This window comes from Macrobrachium rosenbergii, chromosome 6 (genome assembly GCF_040412425.1).
Source record: "Macrobrachium rosenbergii isolate ZJJX-2024 chromosome 6, ASM4041242v1, whole genome shotgun sequence".
Taxonomy (NCBI): Eukaryota; Metazoa; Arthropoda; class Malacostraca; order Decapoda; family Palaemonidae; genus Macrobrachium; species Macrobrachium rosenbergii.
In genome coordinates this window covers 23309706-23335563 of record NC_089746.1, presented here as the reverse complement: position 1 = coordinate 23335563, position 25858 = coordinate 23309706, and the positions used below count along the sequence as shown (strand labels likewise).

General features: G+C 38.0%; 2 protein-coding genes across 6 annotated transcripts in view; both read right to left on the bottom strand.

Moving 5' to 3' along the window:
• LOC136839322 (programmed cell death protein 7-like) overlaps positions 1-12769 on the bottom strand; it is a 59877-nt gene extending 47108 nt beyond the window's left edge. For both annotated transcript variants that reach the window (XM_067105202.1, XM_067105208.1), the window contains exon 1: positions 12074-12769. In XM_067105202.1, coding sequence (XP_066961303.1) covers positions 12074-12769 — 696 coding nt within the window. The remainder of the gene's footprint in view (positions 1-12073) is intronic.
• The window catches only part of Tbca (Tubulin binding cofactor A), a 258271-nt gene continuing 244233 nt past the window's right edge, over positions 11821-25858 (bottom strand). For all 4 annotated transcript variants that reach the window (XM_067105212.1, XM_067105209.1, XM_067105210.1 and 1 more), the window contains exons 3-4: positions 21195-21319; positions 11821-13361 (exon numbers count right to left, since the gene is read on the bottom strand). In XM_067105212.1, coding sequence (XP_066961313.1) covers positions 13284-13361; positions 21195-21319 — 203 coding nt within the window. In that variant the 3' untranslated portion in view covers positions 11821-13283. The remainder of the gene's footprint in view (positions 13362-21194; positions 21320-25858) is intronic.

Here is a 25858-nt window from a genome sequence, read left to right as displayed (position 1 = left end):
CTGATATTTGCGTGTAAAAGGATCTATATCCACTAGAGAAGAAACTATAGACTTATCTCAATCTTCCTGACCAGGTGTTAATTCTAAATAAAACCTGGATTCAAGACTGTTCTGTTTACTCTCTTTCCTAAGTCTTTTAATTCAGCAATTCACCATCTCTATCTCTTCCAAAAAGACCAATCCTTGCAATGGTCACAAAGGTTGTCTGAAGAGCAATTCACCTCTCGATGATCCATGCATAGTTTGTGTGTACGTACATCAATTAATCCAATCTGGTCTTGCAACCCTTACATTACAAAATCTAATAAATTCTGATAATGAAGATTGAGAAGAAGAATCCATATTGCCAAATACAGACCAAAATCCAAACAACCCATTCGTTAACCAAGAAAACAAACCCAAAATTTTAGGACACTTGTCTGAACTTCTGGCCATATTCGCTGACAGAAAAATGAAAACCAAAACATTCGCTGTCTTATCCTCACCCTCCAAAGGGCGGTGGTAACTATTATGGGCGTTCGTTAATGATTCTTTCAATTTAACACTTGTTGAACCTGCGCCAAGTAGCCGTAGATAAAGCTAATGACAGAGGGTAAGCTTCACCTAAAAAATGAGGGTTTGATACAAAAAGATATACCTTTTCAACACATTTTAAGAGGGTGGTGTAGCTGCTGTGAAACCTAACTAGCAAATGAATGAATAAAGACTTTTACCTCATGCACTTCAAGTAATGCAGGCATCTAGGTAAAATATAAGAATGGATGTTCCACCTGGAGGGGAATCTCACCACTTCTGAGAAGTCTTTGATGAACTCTCTACATGGATATGTCAAGAAAAGAAAACATTACTCTGCTATCAAAGTCTGCTATCTCTTCTGCCATCTAAGTCAGCACTGCTGAGTTCAAGAATACTATGTATTGATTTGATGCTTCAAGATTATGCCTCGTTGTTCAAAGGAATCTATGAAGCACTAGTGCCCAGTCACACAAGAAAGAGAGGGTGTAGTTGGGAGTCTCTCAATACTAGGCAGTATCACGAGGATCTCTTTGTTCCATAAGGGCTCGTGTGTGGCTAGGGTTTTACATCCATGAAAATAAGGCAATACTGTATATGATTAACGGGGTTTGTATAAAAAACCTGTTGTTATAAAAACTTAATTCTTCCAAAATTTGAAGATTTGAGAGCTAACAGCACAACACAGGCCCTCTGATTAGTTCCTACTTTTGACAACTGTATTCACCTTGATGAGGGTTAATTATTAATCAAATGTTTGACAGCCCTGCCACCAGAATAAACTATGTGTTAGGCCATATTAAGACAACCAAAAGTTTCACCAGTACTACCATTCTTCTTTATTGTAATCAGTAATCATAAAACAACTTACATGGCCCAACTGAACAATGTTAAACCAGAGGAATAAAAACTACCCAAATCCTAGAAACAGAGGTGTAGGTATTTCTGTTTAATGAACTCCTTGTTATGTACAAAATTTTCAATCTAAAGGTTGCCCTCTGATAAAGCCTTGGGAGTGGAACTTGAAAAATGACAAGAATGTTTATTCCCAAAAACTATTGTCAAAGAACATGGCACAATCACAGGTATTTGATAAGATTTGAAAAAGCATGAATGTTAGCCACCATGGAAATAAAAAGGTCACTTGAGATCATGTTCAGTAAAAGTGATAACATGAAGAAATCCAAACTTCTGATAAATTATGCTAAATTTTGAATAAATGCCTTTTAGACAATGCAAATCTGGACTACAAATTTAATATCCATAGTATTCTCATGAGATCTTTTGAAGGGTCTGCGGGACTAGCAGAAACATAAGTACCACTTCTGATTAAAATAGTTTTCATCAAGGTAAACATACTGTGGTCAATTTCCTTTGGTCAGTTTCCTTATGATTACTTTACAGTTACCTTCATGAGCAAGTTACTCAGGGGTTCTCTTGTTCTAACTTCAAATGTGCTACAATAGCAGTCTTATGAATGCTATCTTTTTTTAAGTAGAAAGTCTAGCACATCTTTGGCATCCTCTAGTGTTAACAAGATTAAAGGATATTACCAGCTTCCATGCAGCAGCCCATCTCAGAATTTCATATCTGATATGCAATAAACCATGCTCTCTAAAATCCTCCTATCTTTACTTCCTTGTTGTGTTCAAAGAACTGTTACTCTCTCATGGATGATATTGGCAGTACAGGTTATGCCGAGAAAGCTTAAGCTCTGAAGCAAGGAAATATTGTGTGACAACTTATCACCACATAACAGGTGTGGGGTGGAAAGGCCCCAAAAAATTAGGGCCTTCATTTTCTCTTGCAGATTTATGTGGATCACTCCTGTATAGTTAAGGATCTTAAAGAAGGAACAGACAAATCTTACAGAATAAACAGACTTTGCCTTTAGTTTAATGTAGCAGTGCTCCAGCAAACTAGGGCCTTATATGCTGTAGCACATTAGGACCCTGTAGCACTGATAAATCCAGATTTAAGGCTATGGGACATTTAACCACAAAGATTGAAGTCATCCTTAATCATTGTGAGACAATGACAGAGTAACACACTAAATTCCACATGTACAATGCAATACAAAATCCAAGCAAGAATCTTGAATTGATCCACAAATGAAAGTACCATTTAGATCTCTCACCATAAAACATCTACACTGAGCTGCATTATGAACATTTACAGACTGCTCTGTCCAGAGATATGTGATGGTTAGTACTGATCCCCCTGCATTTTGCAAGTGAATTGCAGGATTCTACAGCAATGGCATTGAATCTCATGAGACAAACATTCAAAAGCTAAATCATTTTTCATTTGTAATACCATTTAGCAATCTACTTCTACAAGATCATTTGCTCTTCAGTAGGCCTTACTCAAACCAACATCTACTCTGTTAATATATCATTTCTATGATTCTTAATATCATAAACAAATGAAGGCCTTATCTTAGATAGCAACACTTAACCTAACTGTCAACTCTTGAACTGTCATTGGTTGTGTGCCACAATTTATGGTCTTAGGTGAAAATATCACTGTACAAGATTATTTAGACACTTTCCACTTGTCATTAAAGTACTGTATTTTTTTCAAGTGTCAAAAGAGCAAATCAGAGCAGAGGTTAGTTGATGGATTGTTAACAAAATTCATCCTTTTTCCTTGTTTACTACTTGTTACCTTTAAACTTCAGTCAATCAATCACTGCTATTAATAGTGCTAACTCGCAATATGCTCCTATGCTAATGTGGTAGTCCTGGAGGGTTCCTTATGTCTCACAAGGCATATAGGCTTCATATGTTAAACCTATTTTGGACTTCTACGTTAATTTTACAAGGTCTTGAAAATGTACTTTCATCAACTGTTAATGTTGCTTTGTTGTTACAAGACCATTACTCACTGATGACCTTTTCCATGTGGAACAGACCCTGTTGTACAAAATCAAGGTGCCATCAAACACCTTCTGAGCATCTCAGCAGCATGTGGACATGCTGCCAGGCTTCCAAGACAATAGTTAATCATTTTCTTTGACTCATTATTTTTGTTCACTTTTATTCACCCTAGTGATTCCTAACCAATTCCAATTAGTCTCTTTTGTTCACTCTAATGCGATTCCCAGTGTTTCAAGAGTTATGTACTTCTTTATATCTTTCAGCTGGCAACCTGTGCATCACCTCCATAATGTACTTCTACCTTAGAGCATCTTTTCGCTAAAATTGGTCTGCTTTTCTTGATTCAGTAAATGTTTTGCCCTTCAGCTGTCACAGTAATGGATGCCTTCAGTTCTCTGTTCTGTCTCGGGTTTGATGTCCAGATTTTTTTATATTGGATGGTACAGTGTTAAGTGATTCACGTTTTATTTTTTTCATTATAATAGTAATTTTTATACATTCTCCTTGGATTTGCTGCCAAGGAATTACTGTATGAATCATATTCAGAGTACTGGTGCTAGTATGGATGAAGTCCTGTTGTACATTTCTGTAGTCCTTGGATAAAGGTCCTCATTTGCAGTGCCATTCATGCAAAGGCAAACAATGGTCACCTTATCTCATGTGTGTGTGTGTAATGGCTGGTCCTTGAGTTAGTGGTATTAATACACCCAGCCAGCAACAAGCCCTAAACATGGAACACCTGCCATTGGCAATGCATTTGACTGGGCTTCTATTGGCTGCAAAGCTTCAAAGTCAACTGTTGAGACTTTCTCCTCCATTATGGCTCCTCCTTGTGTCAAGGATGATCACTATAAGCAATGTAAGTTTCCTCCACTCTCAAATTCTAGGATCTCCATGCCTGAGGAATTTCTTTCCCCATGTTGTATCCCTCTCCTAATGTTCTCCCAGTCAATCTCAGGAGGTTACTTGTTACCTGCAGTATATTCCTTTTCCAAGTTGGCCTTCCCCATTGCTTGCTCCTTTGAGACTGTCCCTTACTCTTGAATATCCTCATGGTGTGCTTCAAAGCTTCTTTGTCTCTACCTCAAGAGCATTCTTCAATTCCCAAGCCAACAATCATCATTCGTCAAGTTCATCAAGATTCTAGAAGTGGTTCTGAATGATCAACTGGACATGACAATACCTCACATCAAGGTAGCATCCTTTATGTCCAGTCACCCATCAACCTCTTCTCATCATATATCAAGTGCTCCTCTGGCATCCACCATTTCTCTCCTTTCTGCTCATGGCCCTTGGCATCCACCATTTCTGTCCTTGCTGGTTGTGCCCCTAAGTCATTTAAGTGCCCAAATGTTTCCTCTTATGTCACCTTTTTAAGTGAACAGTCTCTCTTCCATGAGTGCAGTTTCTACTTATTCCCTTAATCCCCGAGTCACTAGGCTGTTTTCCTGCTCCCATTCACCAGGTTCTCCTGGAAACTGCATGGAAGCCAATGAAAACATATTGCTAATAAACCACTCAAATGAGAAAACCATGGAGGATTTGAAAGTACTTCAGGACGACACTTCATTTGTGGAAAATTTCCAACTTCTCAACTGCATCTATATACATAAAGTTGATGTCAAGGTATTGAGCTCCAAGACTTTCAAGCTTCTACTGACTACAGAGGTTCTCTTTTGCATGATGAGTCACAGGTTTAGCAAAGGTTACAACCAACCCATGAGCTCTGAAAATGACTCTTCTCTTTCTGATCACTGACTCAGAAAATGATGTTATTCAGTTCAAGGTTGCTCTTGGCAGACTTCTGCAGAGAAAGTTTGGCCCTTTAGAATTAATGGGAGTGGGTGTTTGATGCCACTAATTCATTGTTAAACTAGGTTATTGCTTACGATAACTGGATTGTCCTTCCCCTACTTTACACTTCAGTGTTGAACATTCAAGAGATGTGCATTACAGTACTGCATATTAATAAACATTATGACAATAAAGAGAGATGCTGCTTTGCAGACCTCTCCACTTTTCTTTCCATGGGAGAGTTTTCTCCCTTATAAGTCTCAAATCCCATGGTTTCTGGTATCTTCCTGAAAAATCTAACCTGAGAGTTAGGGGACACTCAATTCCACTGCAACCACGGTTTCGATCATTAACTTGGGTGCGTCAGTTATATATCCACATCAAGCCGTCTTACCTACAGAGGACTCCCTCATACTACCAGCACCTAAGATCCTCTACACCATATCATTAACAGTTCTCATATTTCCCTTTAAGCCCTTCTTTGGCTGAGTCGGTTGAGCTTCGGACTGTCAATCGATGGGCCAGAGTTCAATTCCCCCAGCCGGCTGATGAAGAGTTACAGGAATTTATTTCTGGTGATAGAAATTCATTTCTCGCTATAATGTGGTTCGGATTCCACAATAAGCTGTAGGTCCCGTTGCTAATTAACCAATTGGTTCTTAGCCACATAAAATAAGTCTAATCCTTTGGGCCAGCCCTAGGAGAGCTGTTAATCAGCTCAGTGGTCTGGTAAAACTAAACTATACTTAACTTTTTTTTTTCAAGGCTTGGGCCACCTTCAAAAGTTTTAGAGGACCTGGGAATGCATTGGCATGGAGCTATGGGTTTTAGAAGTTTTCCACTTTGGTTACCACTTGCCATTCCTTGACAAGTTTCCCACCCTTTTTGGCCTTGTCCTTTTGCTCCAGCTCCTGCCCAAATCAGCAGAGGCAAGTTCTTGACAAGTGCCATCTCTTGATGGCACCTGTAGACTCTACAGTGGGTTGCAAGTTTCTTCAGAAGACTTGCTTTCATTTTAAAATGTATAACATTTATCATAAAGGAACACAGTAAGTTGTATCCACAGCTCAGTAAGGGGCATACACATGATAAACACTGCGAGCATTCAGCATTTATGAAAATTTAGCTACAAAGCCAGGTATTTAGGCACTTTCAGCCATTCAGAGCTTACGACAGTGACAAGAGGGAGTTTAAGTGGTTGGACAGCAAGATGGATGAAAGGTGACAAAATTTATAGTAAAAGGTTTGAGTGGATGCAGCTGGGGCTGAAAAGATGCTGCATACAACCTTTAGTAATGCCTACAGTACATCACATGAGGTGCACCCACAACACTAACCCCCTACAGAGATAAAATGAGATATGGACTCTTTCTGATCAGCTTAAGAGAATCTTTTTATGAGTCTACCCTTTTTTGACCTTCCAAACTTTCTCTTCTATGTTTTCTATTTCATAATCTCTTCAAATTGAACTGCTATTGTTTCCCTGTCCATTTAGATGTAAATCTTCGAAAGGGTTGAATGTTCACCTCCAAAGGCAATGAGGTGACAGAAAATTATAGTGTCACCTGTTAATCTTCAACAGTTGGTTGCAATGACTCCATTACCCCAACTAATGATGCCCTGAGGGCACAAGAAGAAGGCAAAGAGAACCCCCAACTATAGGCTGTCTTAGGGCTTGTACACAACAACCTGACCAACAAAACACCTGCTCACATGGATTATCCTTGAAATTCAACATATGAATGTCCTGCTCTCCCGAGGCCCTCCAAGCATCCTCACATAGACCAAGATGGTGGAAACATATGAAGGAGAAATTAGATGAACAGTGACAACAGTGATTTCAGTACAACTACACTGATATGTCCAAAAAGTGACCGAATCTGATGCTATGCAGAATACCCTCAGTCTCACATGCCATCAAAGGTGTCTTGAGACCAGCTGACCATGCTCCTTCTGCCTGACCTGTCTTGTCCCTGTGCCACCACAAGTCATGAGATTCACTGTTGCGACACTGTCACAGAATCAGTCTCCGTTGAAGGACATACTTTAGTGCCTCCACGAGCCCATCACTGAGTTTATTTAAGTTTGCAATCAAGCCTTAACAGGTGTTACTTGGGCACACGGTATCCAGGGAGAAGTTAATTCTCCACAGTAGTTCCACATTCACTCTCACTACCTACAATCTGCCTCATGCTGGAAGGCAGCGTTGATGTCGTCATCCATCAGTTCTCTCAATCTTTGCTGGTAGTGGTACTTGCAGAATCTACTTAAGTGAGCACCACTGGTGTCACATAATCCCTAATTACTGTTGTTTACCCATACCGAAGCCACAAGATGCATGTGCCCACCTGTCAGAATCTCAAGTAAACAAATTGGTCCTGTTGGGTCATTGCACCAGGCAATCATAACCAATAATACCTCCACCATAGCTTACACGAGGAACCAAAACTGCAGAGAACTCTGCTTGGATAGAGTGGTACAACGTCCCCATCACGCTTCAGTTCATAATGGAAGTTCCCAATGTCTTAGCAGATGCAATGTCACTGACCAAAGGACAGTCACTGCTGTACTCCATTCTACACAGCCAAACCAAAGAGCTTGTGGAGTAGATGCCAAGCTCAAGCCCTGGGAAGAAAGGACTCATCTATGCATTTCCACTGTTTGGATTACTGAACAGTTCTTACTAAAGTTCTACACATCAGCAAACACCTGGTTAACACTCATTAACTCCTTTTTAACCAAGGCAGGAATAGTTCCTGGACCTTCTGAAGTTTGTGGTGGTCTACTGCAGGTGTTTTCCCACTTGGAGGTGCCTACAGAAGAAGGCCCACCTGTATCAATTTTACAGTCACCCAGAGTTGCTATATCTTCATGGATGGTGATTACTGAGCACATTTTTGAAGAGTGTGGCATTTGGGAGGTTGCCAGATCCTTTATCACTACCTTCTACCAAGTAAAAAGAACTAGATTTGTGGTTTGGTGCAATGAATGGGGCTCTCCTTGATTCAAAGCCTCTACTCCTTAGTAGGTCCATTCCTTGAACATCTGTTAAACTTTTATGTTCGGACTTGACAATGCTGAACAGCTTCACCCGGGCCCTTTACAAGCATCTTTACAACACCTCGGTAACGACTGTTCCTGATTACCCTAGCCTCCACTAAGTGTGACAGCAAGCTCGACGACCTTTCAGGTGAAGCATCTAATTCTAACCACTGGTCTTCTTGTTAACCCAAAAGTTTGTAGCCAAAACTCAATCTAATAGTCGAGTAAAGCCCTTAAATCCTAACTCATCCAAAAACTTTTCAATCTCTCCTTCTTCTGGTACTACAAACAAATTGGCAGAATCATTACACTTTCTAACAATTTTATTTATTGGCAATAGTGCACAATTTGCCAATTTGCATAGATGTTTCTCAGCTGTTCAGGATCAAGGCCAATGAAGTCTGAGCCCTCTCCTCTCCCCTAGCTTTAGGTCTAACTTGGTACTGCCAGAATGGTTTTGCTAAATTTTACTTATATACTACACACAATAACCCTTGACATTTTTTCAGTGGAACATATTGCTAAAGCATGGCCAAGCACTTTCAGTTGGGAGTTGGGTCATTCAACCTCACCCTCCTCAGGACTTTATCCTCATAATCAGGAAAACAAAGGTCTGCGCTTCCTGGAGTACAGCCTTCACACCTCATGTGCTTGATGAGCGTATCTTTCCTAGGTTGTTTCTTCCAGCAAAATTCAATTACCTGTACTTATGGAAGCACCAGTAAATTTGAGGGTGACTGAAAATCACAATGTCTGTCTTGAGGGATCTGAACTTCCTTCTTCAAATGGTCATTTGCTTCATACTACCTTCTAAATTGTGAATCAGGCAATTTATGATCGGGTTTATAATAAAAAACTGACGTATTTACAACACCATAATTTTTATATCACCCCATTAACATAATTTTCATTGCCCTCCTCCCTTCCACCTCACATTTCAAAAAAAAGGATTGTACAGAACAATGGGTAATGCCTACTAGCAGCCTGATGGAGTAGTTGGTATGTGGACAGCAGAGTTCCTTCTTCCAAATCTCTAGTTGGTACAACTGAGTTCACTTCATACGAACAAGGCTACTTACGATTATAAGGTTTGTATAAAAATTTATTGTAAAAACATTGTTTTACTTCTATTTATCATTCTATTTTTCTATGCTGATCTAATCTTGAAAGATTTCATCATTCTATATCAAAATACTTTCTTGCTTCTAATTTATATAATATTGAATTAAACCTTGACCCTGAAACTCAAAAGCAAAGCAAAATACATAAATGTTCAAGGCCCTAGAACAAATTTTCTTGAAATGCTTCAGGAAATATGTCTAAAATGAATGGAGTTCCACATTCCATAGTTGAATAAACCTGCCTTTAATTACCAACACCACCATAGGATTGCATATGGTTATATATAGCACACTTTACTATGGAGCAGCACTTCTACCACAAGGGGTGTTATCAGTAACTGCATGACATTCTGATACAGATTTTTTACTAAATATAACATGCATATGAAATCAACCCCTGCTCATATACTGTGATGGATCCATATCTGATTCTCTATTCTATAAATTCTACATTACTCAGCATATAATATTTCTAGCCTTACCACTAAAAAAAAAAAGCTATATTCTCACACAGAAGAACAAAATGAGTTTCATCAATAGTCTAATACGTATTACAAGTATTCAAATATTGCTATCTCTCATCCTATTAAGACTCAGAAGTAAACTGTCACTATCAAATATTTGGTGATTCAGGTAGACATACATACCCTTACAAACAGACCAATCCCAACATACATGACATGCACAATTCCTCCTCACACAACATGAAAATGCAGGTGCAAGTCCCAGGCAGCAATTTTTTAAATCTGCAGCAAAAAATTACAATGCAAAAGCCAAAAGCTTTTCCATACATGGACCTAGTACATCCTATTACTCCTTCCTTGTTTACCAGCAGTAAATTGTTACCCCAGTGAACTTAACTGCTTCTTTAAATATGAACGAGGTTACTTTCCCATACACTCCATACACTGTACAATTTAAATTTCTAAAAAAAATTTTCCCACGCAAGCAAAAAATTGTCACACTGTTTTATTTAAATGGCAGTACATGTAAATATGCAAAATGGGCAGGGCAATAAATAATATGTAATTTATGCAGGCCACATAGTAAAATACTTAATCATAGAATTGGCCCAAGGGTTTGTCTTTAGAAAACAATTTCAACTTTATCTAGCAATTCTTTAAGACTTAAAAATTAGTGAATTATTATTACTAATTATTATTATTATTATTATTAATTATTATTACTCAAATAAACCCTATTCATATGGAACAAGCCTACAATGGCCACCGACTTGAAACTTAAGCCACCAAACAATATGATGCTCATTTGAAAGAAATTACATACGATAATAGGGAATACAAAAAGAAGAGAATTACAAACATACAAACTAAATTCTTTTAGCATAGTAACACATTGCATCTTCACTTGAACTTCTGAAGTTCTAACTAAACACCATCCTCAGGCAGACTGTTCCATAGTCAAACTGTGTGGAGAGTAAAAGTCCTCTGGAACTGAGAAGTTTGACAGTGTGGCACATTTACCTGCATACTGATATTGCTGTTCAACAAATCTGGTCACTATCAGCAGGAAAAGAGGACAAGGGATCATTTGTGATATCAAAAGTTTTCTATTAAAACACAACTAATGAAAAATTGACAAACAAGAGACCATCAGTCAAGGGTCCAAGTCACAACTGCTAATGTTAGGAAACAAAGACCTGCCACCACGAACCACTATCTAAAAGATAAATTGAAATTTCTAAAGATTCTGACAAAACCCTCCTAAATAATTTATTTCCAAACCTTAACATTTGTTGCTAGTTGAAAAAAGTTAGGTATATCTTAGTTTAACCAGACCACTGAGCTGATTAATATCTCTCCTAGGGCTGGCCTGAAGGATGATTTATTTTAAATGGCTAAGAACCAATTGGTTACCTAGCAACGTGACCTACAGCTTATTGTGGAATCCGAACCACATTATAGCGAGAAATGAATTTCTATCACCAGAAATAAATTCCTCTTACTCTTCACTGGCTGGTCGGAGATTCGAACTCGCGGCCAGCAGAGTGCTTGAACATGAACATACAGGGACTTGGTCCTGTGGGCAGTTTGTTCAGTATTTGCAGGTTAAATAAGTATGACCAATTCAAAGAACAAAATTAGCAGAGGTCTTTTAGTTCAAATAATAACAATGGCCAGAAAAGACATATCTCAGGATACTTCAGCACACCCACTGTGCTACAGATAGTTTGGCTAAATGATGAATTAATTACTGTAAATATCAATTCTTGATATCAACCAAAATGGAAATAGAATTTTGCTATTTTTCTAAGCATACGCTCTGAATATGGGTAAGAAGCAGTCTAACTGGTTTGTTTCCTGGATTCAGTGTTAACTTTGATACTGCCAGACATGATAAAGAGAGAGAGAGAGAGAGAGAGAGAGAGAGAGAGAGAGAGAGAGAGAGAGAGAGATACACATTCCTACTTGCATTAAAACTGTGTATCTGGAAATATCAATATTCAGAAAGCTTTTTGTAATCTTTATTGTTTTTATAAATCAATTCAATAAGCAAACTACCTATACTTAAAGCATCTGAATAAGCAGGAATGATTTATCACATAATTATCACACATAACAGTATAAAATGCTTGCTAAGTTGATTTCAGATTTGGTGCATTAAGAACAAACCTTTGTCAGAGAGGCACATGATATTAAAAATAAACTGAAAATAAGATATTTAATAAATCTACATTGCTACTAAAAATAAAAAGAAAATCACCTTTATTGGCTTCTTTTTTGAAGTACCACACTCATTTTGTTCTCCATTTCTTTCTAAAACTTGCTGCTCAAAATTTCTTAGCCACACCTGATCATCCTGCTTTTCAAAGCTGCTAGCTTCCTCACAAGTGCTGACGATCCTAGAAGAATGCTGAGAACAACTGGAATTCACGGTATTCCTACCATCATCACCTGGAACATTGTGTGTCAGCTGATTAGACGCAACCCCTGAGGGTAAAGAAGCAGTTGAGAACCCATAACTCTGATGAGTTATCATGCTATGACATCCATAATCTTGATGGGTAACTACAACATTCACACCCTGTTGAACCCCATGGCTCATTCCCTGTCTCTTTTTTTCATAAGAGCAAAAGGATGGAGGTGGTCGAGTGAAGTCTGGTGCAGGATAGCTAGGACCTCGAAATGAACTGGATGGCGTAGTTGACTGGCTTGTTGTAGCATCTGTAGTTCTCTTGTTTTGGAATGTATTGGGCACTAAAGGAGGTGGAAAAGGAGGGGGAGGGAGTGGAGGAGCATGACATTGTGAAGAATCATATGGAATGTGTCCTTGCTGATGCAACGCATTGGATAGCAGTGGTAGTGGTGGTGGTGGTGGAAGTGGTGTACGCACCTGAGGAGGAAATTCCACTCTTGCCCTAAAGCCTTCAGACATGTGATGGTACTGACCTTTATCCATAATGGAAAAATAAAAGGTCCTGGGCACTTTACTCCCAAAAAAAATGTCTATAAAAACAGTTTTTAGTTTTATAGCATACGCTTCCAAATTCTGTAGACCAACTGATCTAATTACAGTATGTAAATCACAATAAACCACTTTTGATACCAAACTGAAACACCATAACAATAGTGGTAATTTGTTAGTATTAAGCTAAAAATCTTTTGTGACCATGTATGTTAAAGTCAATTGAAGACGTCAAATGTAAATATAATGTCCATATTATAAGGCATCTAAAAATCACAACAGCATTTAGCTGTTCCAAAGCACTGCATATGCCAAAATTATTTAATTAAAAATTAATATTTCAAATTTCACATTCACACAAAAACCACAAGCATATAATCATGTCACATTTTGGGATATCAGACTCTACACCTTATTTCCGTGCAAAACTGTATACTCTCAAAAACACAAATTTCAAAACGTGCACTGTATAGGTCTCCTTGTGACAGGTGAAAATGTGAAATAACTTTTAAGCAGTGATATGGGATTCACTCTCTTCAACAGCAGTTTTGGCAGCCTGATACTCTTCAGCTTCTTCCAGTTCAGTCTGCAAAATAAAACAAAAACAAAAAAATAATTTGTATACAAGGCAACCTCGTTAACAAAGAAAATCAAATCTGTTAGTCATTTAAAATCAGCAACTTCAAGGAACAGATGGCTGGATTTGACGAGTGGGTACTATGGATTTTTAGGCCTGAAGAGCACAGAGACTACAGAATTTTTCAACAAAAGTACTAAAGAATCCTGAATTTCCATAAACTTTTTCTCCTCCATGATTATATTTATTAAAAATAAATCATAAACTGCACCTACATCTGACTGAGAATGCTATGCTTCAACACTTGTTTGGAAGGAATAAAAATTTAGGCAAAAGGCCAGCATAAAAAGGTTTTAAAAGCATAACAAGAGGAACACCTCACCACTGCACAATGAAACAACTGTCAGAAGACTCACAGCTTCTGTTATTGTTATTATTGTTATTATTATTATTATTATTATTATTATTATTATTACAAGCAGTCCCAAGGTTACGATGGGCTCAGCTTACAAAGTTCCAAGCTTACGATGCTCTTCAAATATATTCATCAAAAAAATTATTTCCCGGGTTACAACACGTTCCGGGTTTACGATGCCGACGATGCTGATCCAACGGAAGAAATATGGCTCCAAAAGGGGCAGAATGGTCAAAATTTGGAGTTTTTTTTTATGAAAAACTCAATAAAAATGCAGTTTACGTTACTTTGCAAGACATCCAAAAGATTAATTGTAAGGTTTTCATACGATTTTCGACAATAATTCAGGTTACAACACAGTGTCGGAATGGAACCAGTCGTAAACCGGGGACTGCCTGTATTATTATTATTATTATTATTATTATTATTATTATTACAGGCAGTCCCTGGTTATCAGCGGGGGTTCCGTTCCCAACAGCGTGACAACCGAAAATTGGTGATAATAGCGCCGATCAACAGTTATTGGTGCCGATAAGCAGGGACCATAACCGGGGATCAGCGCTGATAACCTGGGATCGGCATATATTGGCACTGAAAATCCAGTTATTGTCATAACCGTACAAGTGCTGTAAAACCGGATCACCGATAACCGGGGACTAACTTTATTACTATTATTTTGGAAGAACACCCTCTTTGAGGCAAACTTCATTGAAAAGAGTGGCAATCTATGCCATTGAGCTTATACTGCACCTTATCTCCTTGGCATCTAAGTTTCTTCAATTCAGCATGTAAATTATAAAGCAGCTGTCCGAGGTTCATTTATTATCCTGATGTCACGAGAACAACGAAGTGCACCCGAGATAGCATAACACCTGCCCTTCTCAGGCGGCGAGCAGAGACCCCACTGCCAGCCAATCTGTGCTTCTGTCGCTCAGCCAGACTTGCAGCCAATACGAAAGCTCCCTAGCTATCACCATTCAATCAAAAATTTCTCCCCCTTCTTTGTAAACCTATTTTCATGTATGTACCCTTGGAGCCCTTCACCCTTTGTAAATGGTAGCATGACCCCCCAAAACATCGGGATAATAAATGAACTTCAGACAGCTGCTTTATAATCTGAAATAAAGAAACTTATAAGCCAAGTAGATAAGGCACAATATAAGGTTGTGTGCCATTATTTTCAATATTATTATTATTACCATCATTATTTGGAAGGAGTCCCTCTTTTAGGGAAGTGCTATTTAAAACAATTGCTGTTTCAATAGCATTTAGCTTGTAGGGAGCCTTCACTATCCATCTTCTTATATTCTTCTCATCTGCTGATAGAAGATTAACAAATTTCCAAAGGGCATGGAAAGATATTCTGCTTTTGTTGATTATTTTACACTTACATTTTGACATGCACACAGGCAGTCATCAACAGAGAATGAATGAAATACAAATTTGGGAAAGTATTCATAGCAGAAAGGCTGAAATAATGTCTTGGTGGGTTGACTTCATTGGTCTGTTGCTGCTATTCGGTGTCTCTCCATTACAAAGCCCACAGGAGTTCAGACCACCTTGGTTGTACTGACTGGGAAGGTTGAGGGGTTTCTGCTGGTGTATTCCCCACTGATCTCACCGATGCAATGGTTCACTCCAGTGCGGGAGTGTTCACAAATCTTTCTTTCTTCCTCATGACTTACGAAAAACCTTGCACTGAGCATATCATTACTTTTACACCAGCAGAAACCCCCCAACCCCCTTGATCAATACAGCCAAGAGGGTCCAAATGCCTTCAGGCTTTACAATGAAGACCCTCCACTGTGGTAACAGACCAAAGAAAATTCAACAAACCAAGACAACCCAGCCTTCTTGCTATAAATACTTGCCCAGTTTTGTATTTCATATAATCTCTCTGTTAAAACAGTTTTTATTATTATTATTATTATTATTATTATTATTATTATTATTATTATTAACTAATTTAACCAAATCACTGAGCTAATTTAATTCTCTCAGTGCTTAGCAGAAAGATTTATTACATTTCTTTAAAAACTTATAATTGGGTTAACACTGGGGATTCTGACAACACTTAACTGACTTGTTTCCAAAACTTGACATTTCTTGTCGATTATATTTGCAAAAAAATAGTTTAACTGCTAGCGTTACTCTACAATCTGTACATACTGAGACTGAATCATGTGGACTACTCATCAAACATATCCATGGGTTAAACAAGAGTGACCAATCTAAGACAAGTTAAAATTCCTTGTGAGTGTCACTCATTTTGATAAGATAAACTCCATGTCCCAACACTGGGCTTGATCTGTTTTCATTTGTTAAAACATTCATTATTCTACATATTCTGCCATTTTTTTATTATAATGGCCTTTAAAGATGTTATATAATCATTAAAGGGAATATCTATGCATGATCTTGTCTTAGTAGTTAGAGCTTTTGCTGCTTTATCAGCTTTTTCTTTCTCTTAAACAACTTCATGGGCAAGAATCCAAATTTTTCAATATTTTTACCATTTTATTTGAGAAGTGAACATTTATTTTTTTGTGCAAAACACATAATTTTTGGATTATAATTTTAAGGGGTTTCTTGAGCTGCTAAAAATTATATATTTCTGCCATGGTATACCTTTAATCACTTGAATGGCTAATACTGCTGTGAAAGCAGATGCATTGCTTGGCAAGGAAAACTGATATGTTTTTTTGAGCGATATGGCTGCAAATTCCACGGTGCATGCTGAATAATATGAACCTTTACAACTTATATGTTCTACTGAATGTTGTTCATGATGGTCTGCAGTTTACGTAATAATTTAGATATACCAAACAAAAACTGCTTTCAGTTTTCTTCTGAAGATGGAAAGAGAAACCCACATGATTCTTGTGTATAACTTGTTTACTGGTAAATATTTACATATTACTTTGATCTCGAGCACTTCCAGGTCCTAACTGTGACCCTTTTTCAAGAGATGAGGTAGTCAGGCTGGTTCAAGGCCCAGCAATCTTCTGGAACTTCTGCCTGTGCTGTCATTTATATGATGGTTGTCCTGGTTTCCATTCTCTTGAGAGTTGTTAATCTCCTCCTGTCGGTTTGATATCCTGATCTGATGGTCAGTGGTATTAATCCTTGTGGTATGTGAGTAGTCACCATCAGTCTGTTGGGCAGGAGACCTAACCTCCAGGTCAGAAGGGTTGATCTTAGCTTCTTTTAATATTAAAGATCGGCATATGGGATCTTCTGAGAGTAAATCCTTTGTTTCCTTCTATCACTATAATCTGTCTGATGAGTGCCCCTTCCACTACCCTCCTATGACTGATGTTATTGCTTTTGTATATAAGCCTACTGTTTTTAAAATCCATCCTATGGTCCTTTTCCCAACAATGCCTAGCTATGGCACTCCCCTGTGAGTTGAGTTGTACTGCCCTCCTGCGTTCTTGGATTCTAGTCCTTATTCCCCTACCTGTTTCACCCACATATTTGTCTCCACAATTGTACTCTCTGCAGAGAGTACATGGAATACAGAAAACAAGAAAATAGTTTCCCCTCCCTTATATGCCTAAAATGAAACAAATTACATAAAAAATGAAAGAAATTAAATATAAATTTGTGTATACCTTTGACAACACCGTAAAAAACAAAGTATGTAAAAATAAATTGGAAGGAGAAGATAGTAATGCAGATGATGTAGGGGGAGTATACATAATTAATTGCAACAATTGTGGAGACAAATATGTGGGAGAAACAGATAGGGGAATAAGGACTAGAATCCAAGAACACAGGAGGGCAGTACAACTCAACTCACAGGGGAGTGCTATAGCAAGGCATTGTTGGGAAAAGGACCATAGGATGGATTTTAAAAACAGTAGGCTTATATACAAAAGCAATAACATCAGTCATAGGAGGGTAGTGGAAGGGGCACTCATCAGACAGATTAAAGTGATAGAAGGAAACAAAGGATTTACCTCAGAAGATCCCATAAGCCGATCTTTAATATTAAAAGAAGCTAAGATCAACCCTTCTGACCTGGAGGTTAGGTCTCCTGCCCAACAGACTGATGGTGACTACTCACATACCACAAGGATTAATACCACTGACCATCAGATCAGGATATCAAACCGACAGGAGGAGATTAACAACTCTCAAGAGAATGGAAACCAGGACAACCATCATATAAATGACAGCACAGGCAGAAGTAGTTCCAGAAGATTGCTGGGCCTTGAACCAGCCTGACTACCTCATCTCTTGAAAAAGGGTCACAGTTAGGACCTGAAAGTGCTCGAGATCAAAGTAATATGTAAATATTTACCAGTAAACAAGTTATACACAAGAATCGTGTGGGTTTCTCTTTCCAAATTTAGATATACTTCAAATATGTACAAGTTTGTATCTCATGCTCAGCCCAAGGAAGAAGTACAGTAAATCTGTTAGTGGAGAGGATATTTTATATTTGTTGACTCAAACAGTCTACTCACTGAGAAAGATTGTGAATGATTGTAAACAAAGATCTCTCTCTGATCAAAAAGTTTTTGTTAGTGAGTCACTTGCTCATATTTTTTTGCATTAAAGGTGGTTCAACACTTTCAATTTGGACAGAAGAGTTTGGGTAAGATTTACAATCCTCAGAGCATATTTTGAGTCCCTCATTATGAATTGGATCCAAACTTTTCAAGTTGTATTTGAAGCATAGTCTAGGACAGATATGAGTTCTTTGTAGAGCAATGTCAAGGCTGGTCTGTTAGCTCCCTAATTTGTGTGATACACTTTCTATACCAAATTTAATGCATTTTTATATTTGTCTTTTATATAAGCTATGTGGACTTTCCACTAAGGTCTCTCAGACTCATGGGATTAAGAGGGCTAGAATTGCTAACTCGATCCTAAAATCAAACACTACATAATTCCATCACAAGATAACATGAACTAATCAAATATAAAAACTGATGCCAAAAATAATCAATATAAAAACTGATGCTAAAAATAATCATAATTCCAATGCATAATAAATCATGTAGTTTGAGGTAACTGACATCAATATAATATTAACAAAATATGCACTACTTATAACAAAGATAAGTAAACCACTAAATAAGACATTACTACCAAGCCACAATCAGTATAAAAATATACTGACATTGACAATAAATATGGAAAGGATTTTGAAGGCAAAGATCATGGCCACAGTGAAGGTGAAAAATAACAAATGAGAAATGGTTTGGACATAATGAGAATGGATCAGGCCAAGCATGACTAGGTCTGCTTATTGCAACGCCTAAGACTTCATAATGACTGGCTGAGAGGACGTGTGGAAGAACGTTAGACACCACAGGACACAATAATATAACTAATTTATTCCTACACATAGGCAAATTAAGTGTAATTTCATAATTTCAAACAAATGGAAATTTAAATGGGAAACAGAATCCAGTGAAAAAAACATGGTGAAAAATTCTAACCTTCATACTGGAATTGAAATGCAGAAAATGGGTCTGACAGTGTCATCTGCTGCTAAAAAAAACCCTGCAATACAACTAGGAACTGACGACAGGAATGCATAATACTAAATGTGGTTGAAGTATGTAAACACTACTGTGCTTTTGACAGATGTGTTTTCCATGATGCCTGAAACCCTTACAAGCTATGATCTCTCTCGTAAATAATACAATCTGTATACTCAAACTAAAGAAAATACTGTACAAATAATAAAATTAAGATGACGGATGACGCATAGACCACTTTTGATAATGCACATTAATCTGGATCCACTTGGTTGCAGTCATAGTTGGGCTTTCTCTCTCTCCCCATCTCTCTATAAACTTTTTTGTAAAAGGGCAAAAAAAAAAAAAAATTTAACACAATGCACAATGAATGGGCATATTTGCATATGATTCCTTACCTACTTTTCTAGGAGTACCTGCATCATTGTGCAAATACTGTAATTTTTGCTTACTGGTCGTAGTTGATTAAAAATAAAGATCCCATACAGGCAGTCCCCAGTTAACGGCGATCCGGTTTTACGGTGCTTGTCTAACAATGAAAACTGGCGATTTTCAGCACCGAAAATCGCCAATTTCCGCTTATCGGCGCCGATAATTGGGTATTGGTACCGATACATACCTAACAGAGGCGCCAATAACTGAAAATCTGCACTTTTCAGCACCGATAAGCCCCAAAAATCACTGAAAAAGTCCCGAAAATCACCAATTTTCGGTTATCATCACACCCTCAGAACGGAACCCCGCCAATAACCAGGGACTGCCTGTACAAAGGTTTACAGATAAAGGTCTACGAATAGAAAATAAAAATCATTACAATATATGTAGTTGGCTGCATGAAAATTTGTTTAAAATGTGTTAAAAGTTTGACAGTTAGGTGGGAAAAGACCAAAGGGAATGGAACATCTTGGAAATTTACTGTGCATCCAAGGGGCTGAGCGTTATATTTTTCATCCTAACCAGAGCAGAAGGCTATCTTTGTTAGACATTAAACAGAACTCATGTACATGACCTCTGAAGTGTATAAATACTTAGTTAAAATGGTAGATAAACAAAAATAAAAAAAAAACATATTGTCGGATTCATTCTCATAATGGCAGACTACAGTACGATTCAAATAACAAGTAGTAATTTGAATGTTGTATATCAATATTACTGGTATTTCCACTTTCCTCAAATACCCCTGCATTTAAAGGAACATTATTAATTGACAAAAGTAAAACTATTATGTTAAGAGAGCTTACCAGTAAATCTTACTATAGTAGGACTATAGTAATCAAATATATGCGTAGTACTTTTAAAAAGGTTTAATGGTAACAACGTGCAAAATACTTTCAGGTTTCGAAGATAAAAATACTTTTCCTTATTTTTCAATATCTGTATTAAGTGAATTTTAATCTTTAATCTATTTTACTGTGCTATTTTTAGGAATGTCATGTTCAAGTGGTGTAGTCTATAATGTATCCATTACCTGGTAATTTGTTTGTCTTCCAATGTGCTGGTATGTCAACTTTAGGAAAGATTATTACATATCAAAATCAATGAATTTATAAAAAATAAAACTAAGAACTTTTAAAATAAAATACATAAAAAAATTACAATAACCAATATGCTGTATCAGCCTGAGCCATGGTATTTAAATGCATTGGGACAGTCAGTTGTGCACTGCAATCAAACCAAACAAAATAAAAATTTTTTTGCTAGTCAAAATTGGGGTGCATCTTTGACACCAGGAAATACACATGCAACTGGGTTACAACGAGATTCTGCAAGGAATCTAATACAATCAAGAGTCTGGTGCATACTGTCATGCAGTACCTCCCAATAGGAAGATAAGGGTTTGGCTTACAATGCTTATCCAAAAAAAACTGGCTGCTACTCATGCCAAAAAGTTTCCAAGGACCCAACCCTCCCTTTAATACTAAGTATTCATACCTCTGCCTCCACAAGAGCTTTCAAATCCTGGTAAGCTGCATTTAGCCTCTTCTGGCAATCAGGAATAACAGTCTGTGTTTCTTGCAAAAGTTGGTCTTGTTTTTTAATGTAGTACACATCCTGACCTAAGTATGAAAGATGAAACATTAATAGCAAAAGTATTGAGAAATACAAATTATCAGGTGAAAGAAAGAAAATTATATGGAGATTAAAACTGTTGTTTCTAAACACTTGAAGTTTATTACCTTAATGTTTTCTAACTAAGAAATTATAATTTTATATGGCCCTAAACTATTCATCAGAGGTAGTTAGCCTACACAAATTACAGTAACTCAATTATAACAGTGGACACCAATAAGAGGTACAAATATAAGGTCATTAACTTGCAAAGCAAGCTTTCACAGCATAGAAAGTCCATGCACAGCAGTCTCAGGTGTCATAACAGCCTCTTTTAATAACCTTGCACAGCAGTCTCAGGTATCATAACAGCATCTTTTAATAACCTTGTAAGAAGACCATCTTATAATTTTGAAGTAAAAGAAAAAAAATTTGACACAAGCAAGAGATATAATAGCACCTCAGCAAAATGTAGACCTGTCAATGCCCCTCATGTGGTGCACTGTAGGCATTACTAAAGGGTGTTTGCTGCAAGCCCTTTGAGCCCCTAGTAGTGCACACACTTTTTAGTATTTTAATTTACTGTACCGCCATTCCCACTTTTCATCAATCTTGCTGTCAAACCTCTTTAACTACTACTTTTTATTCACAACCATAGGGTTTCTCCCAGTTCCTCTTTAGATCCTTTTATTTCACCTCTTTACTTTGTGAATCTCTTTGACTTGCTGTCAAACTCCCTCTTCTCACTGATTTCTGCAGTTTATTGTTGAAAGTGCCCCAGTGACTGGCTTGACAGCCTAAATTTCATAAAATCATAACTCAAACAAAAAATTTGAATTCTCATTCTCTGGTAAGCAAACAAGACACTGGGGTACAAACACTTGAGGAACTAACAAAGTCCTCTCTTAAATACAGTCTAATAGAACAATAGAATATCCTCCAAAGATGTTCTAAATTATAATTACCACTGTTGGAAACAGAAAAACCACAGGAGAAAAGTACAGTGTCACCTATGGAAAAGGAACCAAAGAGTGGGGGAATGCTATGACATCAGCCAGTTAATCACTTCAGTTCTGTTAGCATTGAGCAACATACCACCCCTGACATTAAAAAATGCCAATAAACTCAGAACTTGGCTGCATCCATCACTGAATGATTTTTTATAATTACATTAAGTACATCATCAAAATATCAGGTTCCTTTATTCATTTCTTGAAGCCAGACTTCCTTTGTCTCTTTGACTCCCTCCCTTCCATACTGTGTCCTCCAATTACTGACCTGTCAGCTCCAGTTATTCCTCCCATGTGAAGACCAAGGAGTCTGTTCAATCTACCCATAGAAGGGGAGTTCCTTGCGCCTACACCTAAGTTAACACAAATTTTTACCATCCCCTTCCACCAACTTTCCATGCTTGGCAAGGCTGAGTGTTACAATTCCAGGCCTTTTGTTTTAATTTGTGAACTGCCCTTCAGGTCTCTGTCTTTACAAAGACCTTATCACTTGTGGCCTCATGAGTTCACCATCTAGGACTGCATCTTCAGTGTTACCTATATAGGACTGGTTTAATTGAACTGACTTGAATTGAATATAGAATTTAGGCCGAAGGCCAAGCACTGTGGCTTCTTCCAAGCAGAAGCTGTAGTCACCCACAAGTTTTTCTGCATCTCTATCAATCCCTGGGTCTGAAGGTTATCCAGGAGTCCCTCATGTCACCCTCCATTCAGTAGACAATAGAAAAATTGGCCTAACCTTCAAACAACAGAGTGGATAATGGTGCTTTAATTTCATGACTTTTTAAGCTTCTTCCTTAGGAAACTGCAATTTCAAAGGACCATGAATGGGTTCCTTTGGCAGACTTAAACAACAGCCAAGGCCTGGCAGGTGTTATCATTCATCTGATGTGTCTGGCAAAGTTGGTCCCCCCCCTATAGCTGCCTCAACCTTCACTAAAGATGGCCTCCTCCTGACAGCTGCCTAAATGTCACTGGCCATCAAGATCCCGTCAAAGGAGCCAGTCTTCCTTGACCTTCATTGTAAGAGCAATTGCTGGAACCTAGTTAATGGAGTGATTTTGGTCCCTGTCATGACTCCAAGAATCGTTGCAGGTTCTTTCAAACTCTAAACAATAAGGATTCAACACTAGCAATTGGAATATGGGAAATGAAAATAAAAAGAAACTCTCACAACACTACAACACTTTTATTCCTTAATGGACAGATCCCCTCAATAGAGGATCTAAAACAGGTTTTGGGTGGTGGACAGATCGCCTCTGAGGAGTATTAATATTACACGCTAAACGATTTGGTTGTATCGAGTGGGAAAGAGTTTCCAATACTTCAATGGCCAATAAAAAAATTGTGGCAACTAAAGAATTCAGCTCAGCTCAGTCGTGGGCATCTCACGGAATTTAGTATTGTTCTTGCCTTGAAGGGGAATGTCTTGCTCCTTTCTCTCCCATGACATCTTTTTATTTGCTCATAAATACGAGTATACCCAGGGATTGCTCTTGGTTTTATCTTTTACGATATGATGTCAGTTATAATTGTAATTTTGCAAAGAAATATTAGAAAAAACATGTATAAATCCACAAAAAGCTACTGCATTTCCCGACCTCAGTAAATTTATGTAAACATTTTACAACAATATGTTCAGAATTTGTTACTGGTTTTATTTCTTATGTTACGATATTGTGTGAGCTGTAATTATAATTTTACAAAATAAAATAAAATAAATTATTAGAAAAAACATGTATAACTTGATCAAATTTACGAGTGTTTTGTGAAAGAGGCCCCACACAGGGTTGTAAATAGTCACTTTCAACTCCCCATGGAAGGCAGGGAAAACTTTTAAGAATTTTTTTGCTTACACCATGTGCATTTGCATATCTTCTGCTTTCCATTCATGTTTTTTTCTTAAATTGGCCAACCTTAAAGTCTGCCCAGTCTGGCGGGTTGTATGATATATAATTAGCCCGTCCCTTAGGGGTTATTCACAACCTTATTTACAAATTAAACAAAATGTTGTGTCGCCTTTGCTTTCATTCAACGTGATAAAGCAAAATAAATCAAAGCAGTTATAGATAGGGGGAACAGGTTGGAAGGTAGAGCAATCATAATACTTAAAGAGTGAGTTGGTGAGTTATCCTTCATGGCTGGGGTTCAGCTGACAAGATGAAACTGGCACGATGACTTCGGTCTTGAAGATGTCACAGAAGGAAGGCTGGAGTTTTAAATGGCAAGGCAGCTTCATGCTCAAAGATGTCACAGAAAGGTGGCTGAGAATTCAGCTGAGGCGTTGCTGGCATGATGACTATAGCTCAGACGATGTCCCAAAAGCGGTGTCTTCAGGATGGGGCAGCAAATGTTGTTTCTCCAAGAATCCGGAGATCATGCAAATGGAGGGCAGGAAGGGATGGTGACTCCTTCTCGCTACAGGCAGGAAGGGCTGACTACTCCTTGTCACAGGCAGGAAGGGTTAACTACTTCTCTTTGTCACTGATATTTACGACTCAGAGGGCTAAGAGACTTCCCATCACAAGCAGGAAGGGCTGGCTGCTTCTCTTCATCTCTGGTATGTAGGGCTCACGACTTCACCTTGTTACAAGCAGGAAGGGCTTGCTGCTTCTCTTCATCTTGGGCAAGACAAGTTTTTATGGAGACGGGAATAAAAGTCGTCTGAAGGAGATACTCCTATCATAACTTTGCTTTGTCCGACCTCCGATTGCCTTCTTTGTCTCTGTCTGTCTTGGGCAGTCTCTTCTGGAAGCTTATATACCACTGGATGGGTGGAGCTAATGACGACAGACAATCGTCATTCCCATATAAGGAGTTTTTTATTTTCTGCATACTGATTGGCTCCAAAAAAAAAAAAAAACCATTTCCGGCCACACCATAGAAGCTTCTAGAACAAATTTTTTGAAGTAACGTGGACCCTGCATTGTGCCATCTTACAAAGCGTGGCATAAGAGACCACGTGGTGTCTCCACAAAATACAAAAAAAGGTTTCGTTATCGAGTGGCTAATTTACCTTGAAGTGCTGACAGCAGGAACAGACAGGAACTGAAACCTTGCAAACACAGGAAGCAGTCACATCTTGGAAAAGAGATATTTCTTTTTTAATATATTTCTTCCACATAATTGCATCTACCTATGACAGTCCCTCAAAAGCACCCATGGCTCCTCAGGTTCTAAGGCACCTCATGTATAGGATGGAGGGACACCTTGCAGGGTCTAGGGTTCGAGAGGCCTAGCCTGGAGGGAAATCACTTACACATCCAATTCCTTGAAATTCAGGTGCTTTTCTTTTCCATCTAAGCAGTGTGACAGCCTTGTCAAGTTCTTGCATAGGGGTCTTGGCTGACACCACCACATAGTCAGTCACTGCCTGTTAAGGGTAGTTATTTTCACTTGGGCAGAGAGACACATCACCACTTGGACTTGCTTTGTACAAGGAGCCTAAACATAAGGGCAGGCACACTCAGCAGGGTATATAAGTCCTCCAGCTGGAGTGATCTCTTCACATACACATCAAAAGAGCCCTGTGACAGC